The sequence below is a fragment of the Nycticebus coucang genome, chromosome 14, assembly GCF_027406575.1.
Source record: "Nycticebus coucang isolate mNycCou1 chromosome 14, mNycCou1.pri, whole genome shotgun sequence".
NCBI lineage: Eukaryota > Metazoa > Chordata > Mammalia > Primates > Lorisidae > Nycticebus > Nycticebus coucang.
The window spans coordinates 10,082,185-10,099,862 of NC_069793.1; the positions used below are offsets into that span (position 1 = coordinate 10,082,185).

The window sequence follows — 17,678 nt, forward strand, 5'->3', positions numbered from 1 at the left end:
ACGACCTGCTCCAGACACAAAACACTGCCTTCACTCCAACCAACTGGGGCACTGGAGCAAAAGCTTCTCCAGGAGGCCTCTGCCTGCACCATACCCTTGTTGGCTGCACAAAAAGGGCATGGGAAGCAAGAGTGCCCTCTCCTACAGATAGGGCATTGCACTCATCTTCCTAAATTGGCAGGGCCTCCTGAACTGGCATCCTCTACAAGCATGAATATCTGAGATAGCTTCTGTCTTGCTAATGGACCCTGGCTTCAGACTTCACAACATTAAAATGGCTGAGGCTAGGGTAATCTCTGTTGCCAGGAAGCAATTGATTTTTTAATGGACACTGGAGCCACATACTTAGCTTTTTGTGCATTTTTAGGACCTCTGTTTCCCTCCACATCTCCATCACTGGAGTGGGAGATAAAATACAAGCCCCTCTGTGTCCTCTACAGCTCCTCCACTTGCTGGGAGATTGAGTCTTTGCTCATTCCTTTTTACTGCTTCCCAATTGCCCTGCCCCACTGTTGGGAAGAGATTTTAAAGTCAGATTATGTATATTCAACTTCAACTAACCTCTCAGATTCCCTTCCCTGGATTTTTAGGAAAGGCATTATTTGACCATTCCTGGAGCCTCTCTATTTCTGTTCCTATTGAGGTATCTCAAAAGGTGCAACCTGAGGAATGGGATACCAGCACTCCAGGCAAAGCACAACATATACACTCATTTTCTATTTCCTTTAAAGACCTCATTTCCCTTGTAGAACTCACTCAATACCTCTTAAGCTAGAAAGTTGACTCAAGCCCCTTTTTACTAAATTTCTCCAGTCTGGATTTCTTTGTCCCAACAAATCCCCCTAAAATACACCCACTCCCTAAGGAAGCCTGATGGTTCCTACTGCCTAGTCCTGGACCTACATAATATTAATGAAGCTGTTATCCCCTTCATCCAGTTGTCCCCACTCTTCTTAGTACTATACCACCTGATACACAAGTTTTCACTTTCCTGGACCTCAAAGATGCCTTCTTCATTATACCTCTCTCTCCTGACTCCTAGGACCTTTGTGATTTCACCTGAACCAACAGGAATCCTTCACAGCAGTCACTTTGAATTCTTTGCTTCAGGGGTTCTGAAACAGCCCCCACCTCATTAGACAGACTTTATCCCAAGACCCGTCTGCACTTTCTCTAACTAGAAGCTCACTTCTCCAGTATGATAATGTTCTTCTTCTTTGCAATCCTGATTATGTCACTTAACATAATAACATTATTGTTCTCCTCACACATTTAACACATAAAGGATACCAGGTTTTGCTAGAAAATGTTAAAACTAATGAACCCACAGTAATTTACCTGGAGTGCTTGTTATCTCCTGGAATGTGAGCTATTACCACCACACTCAAACAGCTTATCTCTTCTAGGAATCCCTGGCAATCAAAAGGGATCTTAGAGCTTTTCTGGGGCTAACAGGTACTTTCATAAATGGATTCTCCAATATAGACTCATTCCTAAACATCGTATGTGACCCACAGGAGCCCAGACAAGAATATTTAGATTGAAAGTCACCAATCTTTTGTGACTTCCAATCTAAATTGGAACCACCTTTTAAGAACCTAAAAACAATATTGGTAGAAGCTTCCCCTAGCTTAAGCCCAACAGACCTTTCTTTTTGTGCATACTTGAATAGGAACAGTTGTTCTTGATATTGGGACAAAAGTCAGGCCCTGATTTTGAGGCTGTTATAAATTTATAATTCTGGCTTTCTGATGTGAAACCAGCTGGTCTTGGGCTTTTTTATAAATTTCAGATAACATTGTTAAAAGATTGACATCCTGTTTATACTCCCTGTCAGGTACAGCCCTCCTTGTTCAGGAATCTAACAAACTTACTTATGGACAGCCAACTTAGGTTTATGGTCCTCCAATCTGGCTAATGGTTTATCAATTTTATTTATCTTTTTAAAGAACCAATTTTTTGTTTCATACATTTTCTAAATGATTCTTTTATTTTCCATTTCATTTATTTCTGATTTAATTTTGGTTATTTCTTTTCTTCTTCTAGGTTTGGGATAGGATTGCTCTTCCTTTTCCATTTCTTTAAGATGATTCATTAGGTTGTTGATGTGCTCTCTTTCTGTTTTTCAGATGTAGGCATCTAATGTGTTAAATTTCCCTCTTAGGACTGCTTTTGCCATGTTCCACATGTTTTGGTAGTGTGTGCCTTCATTGTTGTTATGCTCAAGGAAGGTAATGATTTCCTTTTTTTTTTTTAATCTCTTTCTTAACCCAACTGTTATTCAGCATAAGGTTGTTTAATTTCCATGCCTTTGTGTGGGGATGATAATTTTTGTTGGAGTTGAGTTCCACATTTATTGCCTTGCGGTCTGAGAAGATTCATGGTAAAAGTTCAATTCTTTTTTTTGTTGTTGTTGAGGTTTTATTAGAGTCCTATGATATAATCTTTTTTTTTAAGAATGTTCCATGGACCCATCTCCCTGCTACATGCCCACCTGCCAAGCCACTGCCAGCATCTCTTTGGGGTCCGTGCACCGACCTCCCACTTTATCCATCCAAATCAGCATTGGCTCTTTTGAAGGGGAGTTACAGTCACATAATATGTACTAGAATCACCACAAGAATCAAGCTTTTTGTTTCCTGCACCAAACCGTTGTCTCAACTTCAGCAGTTCCATCTCTTGGAGATAACCAGTAGTCTCAGTAGCAGTCTCTGTCACGCTGTGACCTGCAGGAACTGGGAGATCTGTAGGGAGGACACCGGGACATCTCTGAAGCTGGAAAATGGGATGTTAGAGGCGGAGCAAGATGGCAGCCGAGTAACAGCTTCCTTGCATCTGGGCACCGTGAGTCTGGGGATATAGGACTCCAGGCATCTCTGGCTGGTGGGATCTGCCTACCATCACCCCTGAGAGGATACAGGGAGTCAGCAAGAGACTTCTGGACCCCAAGAGGAGGACTAAAACAGTGGAAAACTGGCAAGTGGTTGCGTGTGTTCAATCCGTCTAAACCCACCCGCAACTATAAGTTCAGTAGCAGCAAGACTGCAAACCAGAAAGGCCTTGCCTGTGAACTGTTTCGGTGTCTTTGGACTTGGCACTCAGCTGAAATGCCTTGGGGAGAGCCTGAGTGGGAGTGTGGAGAACTTTGGCCTTTGTCTAGGGCCCCAGTCTGAGCCGTTGAGCCAGACGGAGCTAATAGTGTTTGGCTCTGGGTCACAGGCAGACATTGTGAGCGATCTGCCCTGGCAAGCTCCGCCCTCAGGGTGGCAGAGCTAGAATTGGGTGGGAGCTGGTAACCCAGCAACCAAGTAGCCTAAGGGCAGGGTCTGAGCTGCCTTGCAGCCCTAACCCTGGGGGCAGAGGGAGACCAGTTTTGACACACAGGGTAAGTGGATAGCCACTTCAGCAGTGATTCCAGCGACAAGCACTTCCCTGAGAAAGCTTCTGCTCAGTAAGTGAACAAGTTCAAAGTGCCTTTTAAGTGGGCTGAAGAGAGATTTAGGGTGTCTACCTGCTGGGGTTTGAGAAAATAGCAGCCTCCAGTCGTATCAGAACTGTGATTAACATCTCATACCCCAGAAGACCACGTGTTGCCCAGACACTATAACATATACAAACTGCTTTGTTTTTGGCTGTGCTATTGTTTTTTGTGTTTTTTTTTTTTGTTTGGTTGTTTTTTTTTTTTGTTTATTTTGATGTTGTGGATTGTTGTTTTGTTTTTTAAGTTCAACCTTTCCCATACAGGTCCTTTTTCTTTCTCAATTTTTCTAGTTTAATTATAATTTCCCATTGCTGCCTATTTCAATAATTAGAACTTCATTTTTGTTAGTGTTTCTACTGCTATTATTTGGTTTTTCCAGCCAATTTTATCCCGTAAAGTTTTCTGTTTGCTTGTTTTGGTTTGATTTATAGCATTTTTGTCTTTCCTCTCTACTTGGTGGAGGTGGGGTACTGTGTCTGATCAGGTTAGCAAAGAGCTCTGACCTCAAGGGAACCACCCAACTGGGCACCCCCAGAAGGTGGTTTTTTTTTTTTTAAGGTTGTATCAAAGTACCCTACTGTACACCTATATTGCTCTGTCTCCCTCTTTCTGTGCCTCTCTTCTTTTTGTCAATATTCCTTTTACCCACCCCCTCTCCTTTCTCCATTTTTCTTTTTTTGTTTTCTTATCACTCAGTCCTCCTTTCTTTCATCCCTTTTTTGCTCTTAAACCTTCTCACCCTTCTGGTCCTGTAACCCTTAGTCCACAGGCACGAGAACTTAAAGAGCAAGAGGAAGTGAAAGGAAAATTAGGGCAAGGAAACATATAAAATAAATCACCCATGAGGAACAATCAGCAGAAAACTCCAGGCAACATGAAGAACCAGTCCAGAACAATGCCGCCAAGGGACCATGAGGTAGCTACTGCAGAGGATTCCACCTATACAGAAATGTTAGGAATGACAGAAAGGGAATTTAGAATACACATGTTGAAAACAATGAAAGAAATGATGGAAACAATGAAGGAAACTGCTAATAAAGTGGAAAATAACCAAAAGGAAATCCAAAAACAGAATCAAATCAGAGATGAACGATATGAAGAATATAAAAAGGATATAGCAGAGCTGAAGGAACTGAAACAGTCAATCAGGGAACTTAAAGATGCAATGGAAAGTATCAGCAACAGGTTAGACGATGCAGAAGAAAGAATTTCAGAGGTAGAAGACAAAGTTTTTGAGATAACTCAGATAGTAAAAGAGGCAGAAAAGAAGAGAGAGAAAGCAGAACGTTCACTGTGAGAATTATGGGACTTTATGAAGCGTTCCAACATACGAGTTATAGGAATTCCAGAAGGGGAAGAAGAATGCCCCAGAGGAATGGAAGCCATACTAGAGAATATTATAAAAGAAAATTTCCCAAACATCACCAAAGATTCTGACACACTACTTTCAGAGGGCTATCGGACCCCAGGTCGCCTCAACTCTAACCGAGCTTCTCCAAGACACATTGTGATGAACCTGTCCAAAGTCAAGACAAAAGAAAAGATTCTGCAAGCTGCCAGGAGTAAGCGCCAGTTGACCTACAGGGGCAAATCCATCAGAGTGACTGCAGACTTCTCTAATGAAACTTTCCAAGCAAGAAGACAATGGTCATCTACCTTTAATCTACTTAAACAGAACAATTTCCAGCCCAGAATTCTGTACCCTGCTAAGCTAAGCTTCAAAATTGACGGAGAAATCAAATCATTTACGGATATACAAACATTGAGGAAATTCGCCACAACAAGACCAGCTCTACAGGAAATACTTCAACCTGTTCTGCACACTGACCACCACAATGGATCAGCAGCAAAGTAAGAACTCAGAAATTAAAGGACAGAACCTAACCTCCACACTGATGCAAAAGATAAAACTAAGCAATGGACTCTCACCAAATAAGACGAATAGAATACTACCACACTTATCAATTATCTCAATAAATGTTAATGGCTTGAATTCCCCACTGAAGAGACATAGATTGGTTGACCGGATTAAAAAACACAAGCCATCCATTTGCTGTCTGCAAGAAACACACCTGGCTTCAAAAGACAAATTAAAGCTCCGAGTCAAGGGTTGGAAGACAATTTTTCAGGCAAATGGAATTCAGAAGAAAAGAGGAGTTGCAATCTTATTTTCAGACACATGTGGATTTAAAGCAACTAAAGTCAAAAAAGACAAAGATGGTCACTTTATATTGGTCAAGGGAAAAATACAACAAGAAGACATTTCAATTCTAAATATCTATGCACCCAATTTAAATGCTCCCAGATTCTTGAAACAGACCTTACTCAGTCGGAGCAATATGATATCTGATAATACCATAATAACAGGGGACCTTAACACTCCTCTTACAGAGCTGGACAGATCCTCTAAACAGAAATTAAACAAGGATATAAGAGACTTAAATGAGACCCTAGAACAACTGTGCTTGATAGACGTATATAGAACACTGCATCCCAAAGATAAAGAATATACATTCTTCTCATCACCCCATGGAACATTCTCCAAATTGATCATATCCTGGGACACAAAACAAATATCGACAGAATCAAAAGAATTGAAATTTTACCTTGTATCTTCTCAGACCATAAGGCACTAAAGGTGGAACTCAACTCTAACAAAAATGCTCGACCCCACCCAAAGGCATGAAAATTAAACAATCTCCTGTTGAATAACAGATGGGTGCAGGAAGAAATAAAACAGGAAATCATTAACTTCCTTGAGCATAACAACAATGAAGACACAAGCTACCAAAACTTGTGGGATACTGCAAAAGCAGTTTTGAGAGGAAAATTCATCGCTTTAGATGCCTACATTCGAAAAACAGAAAGAGAGCACATGAACAATCTCACAAGAGATCTTATGGAATTGGAAAAAGAAGAACAATCTAAGCCTAAACTCAGTAGAAGAAAACAAATCTCCAAAATCAAATCAGAGATCAATGAAATTGAAAACAAAAGAATCATTCAGAAAATTAATGAAACAAGGAGTTGGTTTTTTGAAAAAATAAATAAAATAGATAAACCATTGGCCAGACTAACGAGGAATAGAAAAGTAAAATCTCTGGTAACCTCAATCAGAAATGATAAAGGGGAAATAACAACTGATCCCACAGAGATTCAAGAGATCATCTCTGAATACTACCAGAAACTCTATGCCCAGAAATTTGACAATGTGAAAGAAATGGATCAATGTTTGGAATCACAACCTCTCCCTAGACTCAGCCAGGAAGATACAGAGCTCCTGAACAGACCAATTTCAAGCACTGAGATCAAAGAAACAATAAAAAATCTTCCAACCAAAAAATGCCCTGGTCCAGATGGCTTCACTCCAGAATTCTATTAAACCTTCAAGGAAGAGCTTATTCCTGTACTGCAGAAATTATTCCAAAAAATTGAGGAAGAAGGAATCTTCCCCAACACATTCTATGAAGCAAACATCACCCTGATACCAAAACCAGGAAAAGACCCAAACAAAAAGGAGAATTTCAGACCAATCTCACTCATGAACATAGACGCAAAAATTCTCAACAAAATCCTAGCCAATAGATTACAGCTTATCATCAAAAAAGTCATTCATCATGATCAAGTAGGCTTCATCCCAGGGATGCAAGGCTGGTTTAACATACGCAAGTCTATAAACGTTATCCACCATATTAACAGAGGCAAAAATAAAGATCACATGATCCTCTCAATAGATGCAGAAAAAGCATTCGATAAAATCCAGCATCCTTTTCTAATTAGAACACTGAAGAGTATAGGCATAGGTGGCACATTTCTAAAACTGATCGAAGCTATCTATGACAAACCCACAGCCAATATTTTACTGAATGGAGTAAAACTCAAAGCTTTTCCTCTTAGAACTGGAACCAGACAAGGTTGTCCTCTGTCACCTTTACTATTCAACATAGTGCTGGAAGTTCTAGCCAATACAATTAGGCAAGACAAGGAAATAAAGGGAATCCAAATGGGAGCAGAGGAGGTCAAACTCTCCCTCTTTGCTGACGACATGATCTTATACTTAGAGAACCCCAAAGACTCAACCACAAGACTCCTAGAAGTCATCAAAAAATACAGTAATGTTTCAGGATATAAAATCAATGTCCACAAGTCAGTAGCCTTTGTGTACACCAATAACAGTCAAGATGAGAAGCTAATTAAGGACACAACTCCCTTCACCATAGTCTCAAAGAAAATGAAATACCTAGGAATATACCTAACGAAGGAGGTGAAGGACCTCTATAAAGAAAACTATGAACTCCTCAGAAAGGAAATAGCAGAGGATATTAACAAATGGAAGAACATACCATGCTCATGGATGGGAAGAATCAACATTGTTAAAATGTCTATACTTCCCAAAGCTATCTACCTATTCAATGCCATTCCTATCAAAATACCAACATCGTACTTTCAAGATTTGGAAAAAATGATTCTGCGTTTTGTATGGAACTGGAAAAAACCCCGTATAGCTAAGGCAGTTCTCTGTAACAAAAATAAAGCTGGGGGCATCAGCATACCAGATTTTAGTCTGTACTACAAAGCCATAGTGCTCAAGACAGCATGGTACTGGCACAAAAACAGAGACATAGACACTTGGAATCGAATTGAAAACCAAGAAATGAAACTAACATTTTACAACCACCTAATCTTTGATAAACCAAACAAGAACATACCTTGGGGGAAAGACTCCCTATTCAATAAATGGTGTTGGGAGAACTGGATGTCTACATGTAAAAGACTGAAACTGGACTCACACCTTTCCCCACTCACAAAAATTGATTCAAGATGGATAAAGGACTTAAACTTAAAGCATGAAACAATAAAAATCCTCCAAGAAAGCATAGGAAAAACACTGGAAGATATTGGCCTGGGCAAAGACTTCATGAAGAAGACTGCCATGGCAATTGCAACAACAACAAAAATAAACAAATGGGACTTCATTTAACTGAAAAGCTTCTGTACAGCTAAGGAGACAATAACCAAATCAAAGAGACAACCTACACAATGGGAAAGGATATTTGCATATTTTCAATCAGACAAAAGATTGATAACTAGGATCTATAGAGAACTCAAATTAATCCACATGAAAAAAGCCAACAATCCCATATATCAATGGGCAAGAGACATGAATAGAACTTTCTCTAAAGACGACAGACGAATGGCTAACAAACACATGAAAAAATGTTCATCATCTCTATATATTAGAGAAATGCAAATCAAAACAACCCTGAGATATCATCTAACCCCAGTGAGAATGGCCCACATCACAAAATCTCAAAACTGCAGATGCTGGCGTGGATGTGGAGAGAAGGGAACACTTTTACACTGTTGGTGGGACTGCAAACTAGTACAACCTTTCTGGAAGGAAGTATGGAGAAACCTCAAAGCACTCAAGCTAGACCTCCCATTTGATCCTGCAATCCCATTACTGGGCATCTACCCAGAAGGAAAAAAAATCCTTTTATCATAAGGACACTTGTACTAGACTGTTTATTGCAGCTCAATTTACAATCGCCAAAATGTGGAAACAGCCTAAATGCCCACCAACCCAGGAATGGATTAACAAGCTGTGGTATATGTATACCATGGAATACTATTCAGCCATTAAAAAAAATGGAGACTTTACATCCTTCGTATTAACCTGGATGGAAGTGGAAGACATTATTCTTAGTAAAGCATCACAAGAATGGTGAAGCATGAATCCTATGTACTCAATTTTGATATGAGGACAATTAATGACAATTATGGTTATGGGGGGGAAACAGAAAGAGGGAAGGAGGGAGGTGGGTGGGGCCTTGGTGTGTGTCACACTTTATGGGGGCAAGACATGATTGCAAGAGGGACTTTACCTAACAATTGCAATCAGTGTAACCTGGCTTATTGTACCCTCAATGAATCCCCAACAATAAAAAAAAAAAAAACTTTTCAGGTTTTGTAAAAAAAAAAAAAAAAAAAAAAGAAGAGACTCATCAGTAGTGTATCCAATGAGAGATGTGTCAATAGTGGCCAATACTCCAAGTAAATATTTGCTGTCTGTATAAAGATTAAAAGAAATTTGAGAAAAATGAATAAAAGCAATAATAACAGCAAAAAAAAAAAAAAAGAATGTTCCATGGACCAATGAGAAGAATGTATATTCTTAAGCTTTGGATGAAGTGCTCTATAAATGACTATCAAGCATAGTTGTTCAGGGGTCACATTTATGTCCCTTGTATCTTTGTTTAGTTTCTGTTTAGAGGATTGGTCCAGCTCTGTAAAAGGAGTATTAAAGTTCCCTGCCATTATGGTGTTATGGGATATCATATTGCTCAGACTAATTAAGGTCTGTTTCAAGAATCTGGGAGCATTTAATTTGTGTTCATAAATATTTAGAATTGAAATGTCTTCTTGTTGTATTGTTCCCTTGACCAATATGAAGTGTCCGTCTTTGTTGTTTTTTACTTTAGTTACTTTAAATCCACTTGTACCTGAAAATAAGATTGAAAACCCTTTTCTTATGATTTCCATTTGTCTGAAAAACAGTTTTAGATTTATTAACCCTGAGTTTTAATTCATCCTTTGAGGGTAAGTGTGTTTCCTACAGGCAGTAAATGGATGGCTTGTGCTTTTTTATTCAATCAGCCAGCCTATGCCACTTTAGTGGGGAATTCAAACCATTCTCATTTATTGAGATAATTGATAAGGGTGGTGGCGTTCTGGCCATCTTATTTTGTGAAAGTGAATGGCTTAGTTTTATCTTTTGCATCATTGTGAAAGCTAGGTTTTGTCTTTTAGCTTCTGGCTGTTTAGTTTGCTGGTGATCCATTGTGATGATCAGTGTGCAGAATAGGTCTAAGTATTCCTGCAGAGCTTGTTGTGGTAAAACTTCCTCAGTGTCTGCATATCAGTAAATGATTTGATTTCTCCATCAATTTTATAGCTTAGCTTATGAAGATATAGAATTCTGGGCTGAAAATAGTTTTGTTTAAGTAGGTTAAAGGTAGGTGACCATTGCCTTCTGGCTTGAAAAGTTTCATTTGAGAAGTCTGCAGTCACCCTGATGGATTTGCCCTATAGGTCAATTGGTGCCTACTCCTGGTAGCTTGCAGAATCTTCTCTTTTGACTTGGCTTTGGACATGTTCATGACCATGTGTCTTAGATGAGCTTGATTTGAGTTGAGACAACCTGGGATCTGACATCTTCATGAAAGAGTGTGTCATAATCTTTGGTGTTACTTCAGAAATTTTCATTTATCGTATCTTCTAGTAGGGCTTCCATTCCTCTAGGGCATTCTTCTTCCCCTTCTGGGATACCTATAACTTTTATATTTGAATGCTTCATGATGTCCATAATTTTCTCAGTGAATGTTCTACTTTCTCTCTCTTTTTTTCTGTGTCTTTAACTGCCTGAGTTAGTTCAAGAGCTTTATCCTCTAGTTCTGAGATTTTTTTCTTCTGCATGGTCTAATCTGTTATTGATACTTTCTACTGCATCTTTAAATTCCCTGATTTTACTGCTTCAATTCCTTAAGCTCTGCTATATCCTTTCTATATTCTTCATATCATTCATCTCTTGTTTGATTCTGTTTTTGGATTTCCTTTTGGTTATTTTCCACTTTCTCAGCAATTTCCTTCATTGTTTTTACCATCCACATTTTAAATTCACCTGTCATTTCTGAGATTTCTTTATATAATTTCTTCATATATTTCTTCATATATATGCAGTAGCTACCTCATGCTCCCTCGGCGGGGTTGCTCCATTCTGGTATTTCATGATGATAGGATTTCTCTGCTGTTTCTTTCTCATGAATGTTTTCTTTTTGTCTGTTCCCTTGTCCTACTTTTTCTTTTTACTTTCTCTTGCTCTTTAAGTTACTGTGCCTCTGACCTAAGGTGTTGAAGTGCCCCTTTGGTAAAGGACTAAAAGGATGAGAAGAGTTCAGAGCAAGAAGGGATAAAAGATAAAAAGAGAAAAGAGAAAGGAAAGGGGAGTAAAAGGGAAGATTGACAAAAAGAAGAGAGGAACAGAAAGAGAGACAGGAGTAATAGTGTACATTAGGGTACTTTAACACACACTGACAAACGCCAGCCTCTGGTGGGGGGCTTGGTTGGGTGGGTCCCTTGACATTTGTAGCTCTTTGCCAGCCTGAGCAGATGCAGGACCCCACCTCCATGAAATAGAAAAGAAAAACAAAAATACTATAAATCAAACCAATACAAACAAATAAAACACCTTGAGGGATAAAATGGGGGGGGGGCAATTCACAGTGTCAGAAAAACTAGCAAAAATGAAGCCTTTATTATTAAAGAAGGCAACAATAAAAAAATATATTTACATGCGGAAAGTGAGTATATATATCTTGCTATCTTGCTGAATATTGCCTGGGCAATAGGTGATCTTCTGGAATATGAGATGCTAATCACAATATAGCTGTATAAGGTGGAGACTGGAAGCCTCTGCTGACTTCTTTGTCCAAAAACCCAGCAGAGTTGGGAGCCTGAATCTCTCCTCAGCCTGCTTAATAGGCACACATAGACCATTCCAAACCATGCCCTTTGGCTAAGCAGTGACTTTTACAGAAATGCATGTGTTGCTTGGAACTCTCCAGAAGTGGCTGCACGCTTATCAGGCACACCAGAGCCAGCCTCACTCTAGGACCCTAAGGGCTGATCTTGCAAGGCAGCTCTCCCACAATGGTTGTGCCTGGCATGCAGCCAAACAATGAAAGCTCTGTTCCACCCCCAGCAGTTCAGTCCTGGTCTTTGGGTGCTGTTCCAAGTCACTTGCTCACTTGCCCAAGGTCTCCTCCCAAGAAGTGCCCAAGTCTAAAAAAAAAAAAAAAAAAATGAAGGAAGGCCTTCCCTGACTGCAAACTCTTGCCTCTGCTGTAGCTGCTGCCACTGCAGCTGCCACAGCCAGCCAGCCTCAGACTGATCACAAACACTTGCCACTTCTCCACTGCTTCCATCCTCCTCTTGGGGTCCTGAAGTCTCCTGCTGCCTCTATGTACCTCCAAAGAGCTATTTCTGGGTAGATCCCACAAGCCAGAGGTGCCTGGAGTCTTCTCTCCCCAAATGCACTGCATCCAGTTGCAAAGAAGCTGTCTCCAGTCCACCATCTTGTTTTGCCCCCTGCTTTTGTACATTTAAGTCAAAGTTATAAGTATGCCCTTTACCCAGAAAGTATGCATTATAGCAGTTAGATTTGAACCTCCCCAACCTCTCCTCTCACTTCAAACCTAGTTCATTTCTGTTGAGTTTAACTTTTATATATGCACATAAGAGTTGATCAACTAGTTTCAGGAGTTTCAAGTTATTTTTTTTTTTTTTTTTTGAGAGGGAGAGAGAGTCTCACTTTGTCACCCTCAGTAGAGGGCCAGGGCATCACAGCTCACAGCAACCTCAAACTCTTGGGCTTAAGTGATTCTCTTACCTCAGCCTCCCAAGTAGCTGGGACTACAGGCTTCTGCCATAATGCCTGGTTATTTTTTTGTTGTAATTGTCATTGTTGTTTAGCAGGTCCAGGCCAGGTTCAAACCCACCAGCTCCAGTGTATTTGGCTGGCACTAACCACTAAGCTACAGGTGCAGAGCCATCAAGTTAGTATTGAGTACATGTGTTATTTCTTTTTTCCATTCTTGTGATACTTCATTTAGAAGAATTGTCTCCAGTTCTATCCAAGTTGTGGCAAAAAATACTAGATCATTTTTATGGCTGAAGAGTAGTACTCCATGGTATACAAATGCCACATTTTATTAATCCACTCATGAATCGATAGGCAGTTGTGTTGTTTCTACATCTTTAGAATTGTGAATTATGCTCCTATGAACATTCAAGTTCAAGTTTCTTTTTGATAAATGTCTTTTATTCATTTTGGGAAAAACCTATCAGTGGGTTTGTTGACAGCCAGACATGCTACCTCCCAGTTGTAGTCCATGCTACTTAGTCAGGAGAGTGCATGGAGCCTAGGACATTGAGTTACCAATGTAACTCAGGGTGTCAATAAAGTATCAGGGTGTCATTGCACTCAATGCTGGGTGAGAAACTAGACAATGGAATGAGACCGCGTCTCTGAAAAAAACACAATTGCTATCCTCTCAACCTATTAACATGCATTTTGTGATTTCAAAATTTTAAAATGATTGTCACTTTTGTGATATTAACTGAAGCAAAACTTTACTTACAGAAAGTTAAATTTGTAGCCAACATTCCACTTTGTTTTACTTTAACTAGGATTACAAGTTTTCATTAACTTTTAGTCAAACTTCAGTCCTTATCAAGAAAAAACTGTGTTCTCTCTTGCTAATATCATCATAAAACAGTTTGTTTTTAGGTCTGGGTCAGCTCAGGATTAGTGTGATCTCTTTCTGAGCTAATCTCCATAAAGTCACTGTGCTAACTCTTGGGGATATCACCTGTTTAGCCTCAATGACCTTTGAGGTGCTCCTAGATCAAGTAGGAAGTCTGGGGAGATTCCAGATCCTTCAGCTGGCTTTCTTCTTCATCTATGTCACTAGCTTGTACCCTCATATTCTGCTGGAGAACTTCACTGCAGCCATCCCTGATCATCGCTGCTGGGTCCACATCCTTGACAATGACACTGTCTCTGACAATGACCCTGGGACCCTCAACCAAGATGCCCTCTTGAGAATCTCCATCCCCCTGGACTCCAACCTGAGGCCAGAAAAGTGCCGTCGCTTTGTCCATCCCCAGTGGCAGCTCCTTCATCTGAACCAGACCTTCTCAAACATAAGTGAGCCAGACACAGAGCCCTGTGTGGACGGCTGGGTGTATGATCGAAGCTTCCTCTTCTCCACCATTGTGACTGAGGTAAGAAACTTCATGTTCTTTTTATGTTATCGAGAGGTTTGGAGGCAATGAATGCAATTGCTTCACACATTTAGTCCCCAGATGCATACTGCCTCCACACTTCCTTTACTCCTTGAGCAGCTAGCAATTGCTTATCTACATTATAATGCAGTCAAGTGTATAAATATTGGGGATAAGAGATTGAAAAAGCTATTCAATTATTCAATGTGCTATTATGCCATTTAATCTAGTGAGAAAGACCTATAACTTTTTACATAGCCAAATGTTATGCTAGGTGAGAGAATCTTAAAATTCACTGCCAAACTAATGTGCAGAGCAAATAAACCAGAACCTCTGGCCATAGGACACAGGCACCAGGAGTTCTGAAAGTTTTTGAATGATCTGATATGTGCCCAAAGATGAGAGTTATTGTAGTATTTGAAATTAAGATAAGGAAAGCCAAAAGCAGAGCCTTTATATAACCTACATGCTGAGGGTGATTGTCTTAGAATATTTTGCATGTGGCTTTTAAAATATTGGTATAGGAATTTGTGGGTTTTGCATGTTTTTAGTTAAATTCTTTTTTTTTTTTATTGTTGGGGATTCATTGAGGGTACAATAAGCCAGGTTACACTGATTACAATTGCTAGGTAAAGTCCCTCTAGCAATCATGTCTTGCCCCCATAATTTAGTTAAATTCTTAAAGAATGTTTAAGAATCTACATAAAGGGAGTTGGCAGTATGAGGATAAAATAAGTAAAGAGACATAGACACATGGATGCAGGGTATTGAAAGGTTATGAGTTCATAGAACAAAGGAACTGCATTTAAAGGATTGAAATTAGTTTAGTACATTGAGAGGGTGGGCAGAGGACATTGTCTGTAGATGAAGGTTGAGAAGGAGGCAGGATGATCACAACAGCAGGTCATGCACATCCTATATAGGAGTTTGGAGGCAGTATCCACTAAAGGGCTCACAGTCCTCCCCGGCTCCACTGTGCTGCTTTCCTTGTCTTTCAGTGGGACCTGGTGTGTGAATCTGAGTCACAGAAATCACTGGTTCAATCGCTATTTATGGCTGGGAACATTGTGGGAAGTCTGATATATGGCTATCTTTCGGACAGGTGAGTTTCACCTCATTTTCTTTTAGAATGTTTATCAGATGACGTATTCATTCCTTTATTTTAGGCATATCTGCTGAACCGTGTGCACCTTGCATTGTGCTATGTGCTGACCTCTACTTCTGACTCCATGGAGCTAAAAGTGAATAACAGGACTTCATATGTGAACTGGAAATTATAGTTTGGTATGAGGAAAACAAACTTTTAGAAAGGAATTTTTGGAAAAGATTACAGACTGCAGTTTGTGAGTAGGAGTTAGCTCATTACAGGGAAAGGAAGGAAGGAGTTTTGAGGAAGAAGCATGTTTAAAAGCACAAATTGTGAGGCAGTGTTATTGGCCTTGGCAACTTACCGAACCACCAAGACTTGAAAATGATTGTGGACACTTTTAGATTGGTCATCATTTCATACCTGTAGTTCAGTGTTCATGTGCAGTGAGAGTCACTATTATAATATCTGTGCATTGTGCAATATTGTACCACTGACATTTTGGTAACTCATTGCAAATGTAATCTGAATACTGATCCTTATGAAATGTCTCAAGAATTGTAATATTTAGAAACAAGAATGATTTCTCTTGGGTATAAGAGTTTGGAGGCTTCTTGAATGATAGTATAGTTTTCTGGAGGCCTCTGTAAATCATCACTGGCATGTAGACATGCCTCCCACAATGATACTGAGGGCACCTAGAAGCTTAATGTCATCTGGTAATGTTAGTTAAAACTGTGACCTTTGACTTTATTGAAGTTACATTATGTCCTGCATAGATTCTGAGTAAGAGCACTTACTTTCCTTAATTTTTTAAGATTTTTAATTATATCCCATACATAACATTCATATATAATTATGGGATATGTGATGGTTTGATACAGGCACAGAGTGTGTAATGATGGAATCAGCATAGCTGGGATATCTATCACCTCAAGCATTCACCATACAGATGCCCCAAAGCTTTCAAAATATTCAACAATCCTTCATGATATAAAAAAAAAAATTTCAGAGCGGCGCCTGTGGCTCAAAGGAGTAGGGCTCCAGCCCCATATGCCAGAAGTGGCAGGTTCAAAAAAAAACTGCAAAAAAAAATTTTTTTTTTCAAACACTTAGCTAGTAATGGGATTTCAGGGTCATATGGGAGGTCTACTTTTAGTTCTTTGAGGATTCTCCATATTTCTTTCCAAAAAGGCTGCACTGGTTTGCAATTTCACCAACAGTGCCTCAGGGTACTCCACTCTCCACACCAATGCCAGCATCTGCAGCTTTGGGACCTTGTGATGTGGGCTATACTCACTGCTTTCAGGTGGCTTTTATTTGCATGTATGAAGATTCTGGATGGTGAACATTTTTTCATATGTGTTATGTGTTTTGGCCATTCATCTGTGTTCTTGGGGAAATGATCTGTTTATGTTGCTTACCCATTTATTGATGGGATTGAAAATCCTTTTAACATAAGGACATTCACAATCAAATGTTCATAGCAGCTCAATTCATAATCACAGAGAGGTGGAAACAACCCAAGTGCCCATCATCTCATGAGGGATCAGTTTCTGGGGGCAAGATATGATTGCAAGAGGGACTTTACCTAACAATTGCAATTAGTGTTAACCTGGCTTATTGTACCCTCAATGAATCCCCAACAATAAAAAAAAAATAAGCTGTGGTATATGTATAGCATGGAATACTAATCAGTCATAAAAGAAGATGGAGACTTTGCATCTTTTGTATTTACCTGAGGGATTTGGAGAACATTCTGCTAAGTAAAGTATCACAAGATGGAGAAGCAATTATCCCATGTCCTTGGCACTCATCTGAAAATAGTAGACCAACAACTATAGGCCCACATGAGAGAAAAACACAAATTCAAGAAAGGGGGCGAGGGGGTGGACCACATTATTTTCCACCTATGGGCTACAATGTAGGGTTATATGGCACACTTCCAAGGTGAAGGACTCAATTACAACTCAGATTTTTGACTTTACCTTACAAACGCAAATAATGTAACTTAACCATATGTATCCTCATGTTAACCCATAATTTAAAAAATTCTGAAAGTGGGGATAGAAAGGATAGAAAGAACATATTTCAACAAATAAAAGTTACGTATGACAAATCCACAGCTAGTATCATACTGAATAGGGAAAAATCAAGACTTTTCTCTAAGATCTGGAACAAAACAATATAGTACAAGCAGTCATAGCCAGAGCAGTTAGACAAGCGAAAGAAAAATAAGGCATCCAAACTGGAAATGAAGAACCC

At 39.5% G+C, this 17,678-nt stretch overlaps 1 protein-coding gene across 2 annotated transcripts in view; it reads left to right on the top strand.

The window, feature by feature from the left end:
• Positions 1-13,799: 13,799 nt before the first annotated feature.
• Positions 13,800-17,678, top strand: part of LOC128565622 (steroid transmembrane transporter SLC22A24-like) — a 40,636-nt gene continuing 36,757 nt past the window's right edge. Inside the window, exons 1-2 of one of the 2 annotated variants that reach the window (XM_053562217.1) lie at positions 13,800-14,326; positions 15,325-15,428. In XM_053562217.1, coding sequence (XP_053418192.1) covers positions 13,925-14,326; positions 15,325-15,428 — 506 coding nt within the window. In that variant the 5' untranslated portion in view covers positions 13,800-13,924. The remainder of the gene's footprint in view (positions 14,327-15,324; positions 15,429-17,678) is intronic. The other variant, XM_053562216.1, reaches the window with a different exon arrangement.